General features: G+C 37.2%; 1 protein-coding gene across 1 annotated transcript; it reads left to right on the top strand.

Annotated features, from left to right (window-relative positions):
• The first annotated feature begins 246 nt into the window (after positions 1 to 246).
• On the top strand, positions 247 to 1292 carry LOC121986710 (60S acidic ribosomal protein P0-like). Its single transcript, XM_042540658.1, has 4 exons — positions 247 to 501; positions 598 to 666; positions 929 to 1010; positions 1225 to 1292. Exons 1-4 carry the CDS (start codon positions 247 to 249, stop codon positions 1290 to 1292), a joined length of 474 nt encoding a protein of 157 aa, XP_042396592.1.
• The last annotated feature ends 4257 nt before the right edge of the window (positions 1293 to 5549 follow it).

The following is a 5549-nucleotide window of genomic DNA, read 5'->3' as shown; positions in this document are numbered from 1 at the left end:
ATCTAAGAGATGGGGATCTCCTCTCTCAGATCCCCATCCGAGGTCGCTCGCTCCTCCTTCCCTTCACTATGACCGGCAAAAGGATGGTCGTCCCATTTCTCTTGTTGCTAATCGCGTCCTGCTAATCTCTCTTGCTGCTAATCGCGCTCCAGGGTGAATCGCAGTGCAAAGGGCGGCTCAGACTCTTTGTCCCTCCATCGCTGTCCTTTCTCCATCTCCCATTGCATCGCCCGGAGCTAGATCGAGATGGTGGTGAAGCTCTCAAAAGCGGAGAAGAAGGTCCGCTACGACAAGAAGTTGTGCTCGCTTCTAGACGAGTACGGGAAGGTCCTAATCACCGCCGCCGACAATGTTGGGTCCAACCAGCTCCAAAGCATCCGCAGGGGCCTCCGCGGTGACTCCGTCATCCTCATGGGCAAGAACACCCTCATCCGCCGCTGCATCCGCTTCCACACCGAGAAGACAGGCAACAAGGACTTCCTCAACCTCCTCCCCCTTCTCGTCATACGCACTCTTCGCCATTTCCCATTTCCTCATCTTTAGTTCCTCCATGAATCGATTATTTAGCTATTTAGTAATTATCCTTGACTGATTCAGGGGAATGTGGGATTGATATTCACAAAGGGCGATCTTAAGGAAGTTAGCGAGGAGGTTGCCAAGTACAAGGTGTTGAATATAATAAATGTGATTTTTTGATGTTGGTTATCATGATTATCATAGTTTTCTGTCGAGTGATCAATATTTTTGGTGTTTTCCATTTGCAAGTTCGTAGACAACTTTTTTGCTAGATTGTATAAACCTTTTCCACTCCGTAGTATCTTTAGTTCAGTACCCCATGCGTACATTTGAATTCCTTCACCAAAGGGGCTAGATATGAAACACTGAATCTATGCTGCTTGATCATCTATCTGTTAATGTGTTTTTAAAGCTATTTTATGTTGGATATTACAATGATCAGAGTTTTGGGTCAAGTGATCAATATTTGTTGGTTGAGGTTTTCCATTTTGCAAGTTCTTAGATAACTTGTTTGCTATATTGTATAAACCTTTTCCACTCTGTATTACTTCCTGCACCAAAGAGACCAGATATGAAACACTAAAACTAAATCAGCGATTAAAGGTGATTAATCATCTCTAGTTTAAGCCATTTTGTTCTCCAAAGAAAGTATCTTTCTTCTAGTGCTCTATCAAGCAAATGAAACATTTAATAAGAGTGTTGATGCAGGCATTGATAATGAGAAGGCAGTCAAGCTTTATGAAGTTCCACTCGTGAAATTCTTGGAGCAGAAATAGCTTTGTCATTTGGGTGGTAAGTTCCTTAACTCGAAAATAGCTTATTCTGAATCGGACATGCTAAGATCAATGATATGACTACCGTGTCTTTATACTGTTTAATTGCTTTTATACTACATGCATTATTGATTATGGCAGAGTCAAGTATAGTAAAGATATCCTAAGTTACTTAGAGGATCTGTGGCTGAACGATGAATGCCAATATAATGGTTCTATGCTGGATGTCTTTCTTGTTACTGATCAATGATCCCTCTCTTCCTGAGCTTTGTCTTAACTAATGTTAATGCCTGTTTACACTTACGTGTGGTTGAACATTTGTAGGCTGCATCTTGTTTTTTCTTCTCCAAGGCATCTAATGATTTCTGGAGTATGCATTATTATTATGGAAATCTTATATCTAATGGATTTTTCCCTTTTGGGTTTTGTGATTTGTTCTTCAATTTTGGGATTCGGTATGCTTCCTCTTCTCTCTTGTTATAATATATTCCATTTTGACATTGCATGTAGTGTCATGAGTTGCTGCTTCTGTAGTGATTAGAAACTGGACAAGGTCTTGATGATCCATGGTCCAATAGGTTGGTGGGTTATATACAAGGCTATCCTTGTATTGTTTACAGTATTCATATGGATTTTCTCTTTTGTGCTTTAAGTTGGTTGGCAGAGAATGCACACTTGTTTCGGGTTGTATTTATAATGATCTGACTTGTGTAATGTGAATCATATATGTTCAAAGATATGCATGATCAAGAACAATGAATCAAGCTACTTAGCAATGTCGTGATTGTGTTCCAGCACCATAGTCATAGGCACAATATAACATTTGTATTTTCCAAGGTACTTAGGCAATGAATTTAGCTGTGTATTTTGATAAATATTTTTCTTTGTTAAATTATTTAGCACCCAGAGCAACATAGTTGTTTCTTATATCATTTGTGTATAGTCATCATGAAAAATGAAAATCTGATATTTGTTCAGGATCAAGAATAGTACAATTTAATTTAACACATTTCATGTCTGATATTTGATGGTATTTGGACATACAAAGGAAAGAGGGCAACCAACTTATAGCCATAGCTTTGAGGGTCATGAATTACTAATGATGTGTTTATCCTCGTGTTTGCATATCCTTTACTCAACATTCACATGTTCCATTGTACCTAGACCATTCTGGGATATTTCACTAGGATGTCCTGATTAATATGGTTGGTGTGTATAGTTTTGCTTTGATCTGGTTACATTCCTTGAGAAACTTAAGAGGATGTGTTCTTTCTCTTCTTATAACCAGCACTTGATGGCACTTGATGTCAACTGGTGGTAACAAGCACCTTACACTTCTTATTTGGCAGCAAAAGGTGAAACCGTCACCTTGGCAACCCCAACAGGGTGACCCTCCACTATTTGGAAAAGAGGTAAATCACGGCACATGCAAGGAGGGGTTGAGGTAATCAGTGGGGCATTTCACACCCATTAGGAATTGACCTCAAGCCTGTTGGCAACAACACCCTTGCATGAACCAATTGCGTCAACCCGTGGGGGCACCTTACTCTTCTTCTTGATTAGAGAGTAAGTTGCAAGGACTGGAACGAGATTAAAGAAAACATTATGAATGTAACAATGATTTAATTGATTTGAATTTACTAGTGATATAACCTTTTACGTAGCTCAATGAAAGATCAGCTAAGCTGACCCCAATAATTAGGACAAATAAGGCTTGATGATGATGATAACATTGAAGGTTACTTATCATTCTGGTGTCATGCTGGCATGCTCAGTACACATAGTTGACATGTATGAAGTTAAACAGCCAATCCTGCTCTGTCTCTCTTGTTTCTTTGATCATGATCATGTTAAATTATGATTAGGTATTTTTGAAGCAACTTCACTTGGGAGATTTAGAAGAGGTCCTCAAGATTCTCAGCCAGGATCAGAGGGAGAACTTCAAGAAAATATTCAGATGTCTCCACTTCCAAGCTGATGATGTATGTTAATCCTTATTTAATCTGTTATGGGCATTCTTTTTTTTTTTTAAAAAAAACATCTATATAGTTAACTCATTCATGTTTTGCCTTGTAAATGATAAGTCTATTTGTTGCAGGATATTTAACATCCTTTATCGTATATCACATATTAATGACAAGACAAGCAATTTCTCAATTTCTGGGTAAAAAATTGCTATTGCTATCCTTAAATAGCAATGTTAAAAACAAATTGGAAAAATGAGTGCTCCTCCACCATTAATGATTTTTCTTGTGTGGTGGAATTTTTTTCAGTAGGAGGATGTAGACACACTTGTGCTTGGGCCTTACACTTTCTCAATGTAATATGCCCAACTGAATAGCTAATCTGTCTTGTTTGCTAGTTAAGTGAGAAGTTCTTTTCCTGATTTCTTTCTTCCCGTTTGGAGAAATATCAGAATAGTTCTAGGATGAATTGATATTATGTCTAAGAATACAAGGTACTGTTTGATGTGCCCTTGGACACCAATTTGGATAGCTATTGGGATAATCGTTGAAAAACCACAATGATGAATGTTGTGTGTTTTGGTCAAAATGGATGTCTCAAAGAAATAAGGTAAATCAGAATGATTTGTCTTAAACATTCAAATTAATGGCATCATCTATTATGGTCTTGTTGTGATGTATATGGTTGCCTAACGTTGAAAAACCATTTCCCTGTTTCATTAATCTGGCGTTATGGTTAAGAAGTATTTCTTTTCAGTTTAATCTTGTACATTACATCTTAACTGCATTATTCCCTGAAACTCCTGTTTTTACTTACTAGAGGATTGAATGGACCCAAAAGGAAGCTCTAACTTACTATTTTGGGTGCTGAACTAAGGAGGCAGCTGCCTTCTTGCCGCATTCCTTGCTGCTGTGGTTGGTAGCAGAAATCACAGAAAATAGGGGGCTTAGTGCAGGATATTCAGGATACCAAGATGGCATCAGAGGTAGTACAATAAATAGTATATCTCTTCATCAGAGGTAGCTTTGTTCTTCTATGCTTCCTTCACTGGATTTGTTGTGTAGTCATATTTCTTTGTTCAACCATTATCATGCCTAGTAAGTTGTTGTATGATGCTGTCGGTTCTTATCAATCTGTACACTTGAATTAGAAGGAGCAAATTATCTATGTTATATTCTAAGCAGCATATACTAAGTGTCATATATGAAAGTTTTAGATTCTATGTTATATTCGTTATCTTCCACAGCAGCCTTTAAAAACTCAGTATTCTATTTTATTTGATACATGTACACATTTGTTTTAGTTATTTGACATATGGTGGATTTATGTGTTTTTACAGTTTACAAATCTCAAGTACTCCAGAGTTGAAATTGATAAAGTGCGGTTCGAGTGGGTTGAATGCATGCTAGATTACATTTGAAGTGCGGTTCTACCTTGATGTGTTAAAAGAATGTTCTACCTTGATTTTGATATCTATTAGCTAGCTTTTGATGTAAAAAGAATATTTGGGTATTTTATGGATATTGTTGTAAGAAGATTATTTATATAATTTGTGAATATTTGTGTATTTTATGAATATTATTGAATGAAGAATATTTGTATAATTTGTGAATATTTGTGTATTTTTTTTTGTTATTGTCGGTTTTTCATTGTTTCGGAAATCAAATTTGTGCTGTTAAAAAATATACATATTACATCGATTTTCCACCGCTGCAAAACCAGTGTTATTAACTAATATTACATCGGTCATTTACCGCTGTCAAAACTGGTGTTATTAACATACAATATTACATCGGTTTTCACCGTTGATAAAACGGTGTCGTTAAATGATACTACACCGGTTAATAACCGATTCGAAGATCGGTGTCGTTAAGTGATACTACATCGGTTTTAACCCGATGTCTAAAATGGCAGACTTTTAACATCGACTTCATAGACATCGGTCGAAAATGAAATAGACACCGGTGGAAAACCGATGTCTATGAAGGTTTTTGTTGTAGTGATCGCAGCAGAGAAGAAACGCTAAGGTAAGGAAAAAAGAACAAAGCCAACAAGAAGATGAAGGGTTTAGGGTTGAAGGAACATATAATGACCGTCAGATTAGAATATATTTTTGCAACAAACACCGTTGATTATAGAACCGTACAGACGCTAGTGTTACGCAGAAGATGAGAAAAGACACGCATCATATAACCATAAATAGGCATTTATGATGGACGCGACAAATCGAATATTGTAGGGGTTGGTGGCGCCTCATCACGCACCTCTAACATTCTCTTACCGTTGAAGAACCAA

This window comes from Zingiber officinale, chromosome 5B (assembly GCF_018446385.1).
Source record: "Zingiber officinale cultivar Zhangliang chromosome 5B, Zo_v1.1, whole genome shotgun sequence".
Lineage (NCBI taxonomy): Eukaryota > Viridiplantae > Streptophyta > Magnoliopsida > Zingiberales > Zingiberaceae > Zingiber > Zingiber officinale.
This window is presented reverse-complemented; position numbering and strand designations above follow the sequence as displayed.

What these genes read in the sequence shown, in the direction of transcription:
- LOC121986710 (XM_042540658.1), top strand. Translation starts at nt 247, where the DNA reads ATGGTGGTGAAGCTCTCAAAAGCGGAGAAGAAGGTCCGCTACGACAAG. An exon ending in TCAACCTCCTCCCCCTTCTC is followed by an intron (nt 502 to 597) that starts GTCATACGCACT and finishes TGACTGATTCAG; the next exon opens with GGGAATGTGGGATTGATATT. An exon ending in TGAGGTTTTCCATTTTGCAA is followed by an intron (nt 1,011 to 1,224) that starts GTTCTTAGATAA and finishes GTGTTGATGCAG; the next exon opens with GCATTGATAATGAGAAGGCA.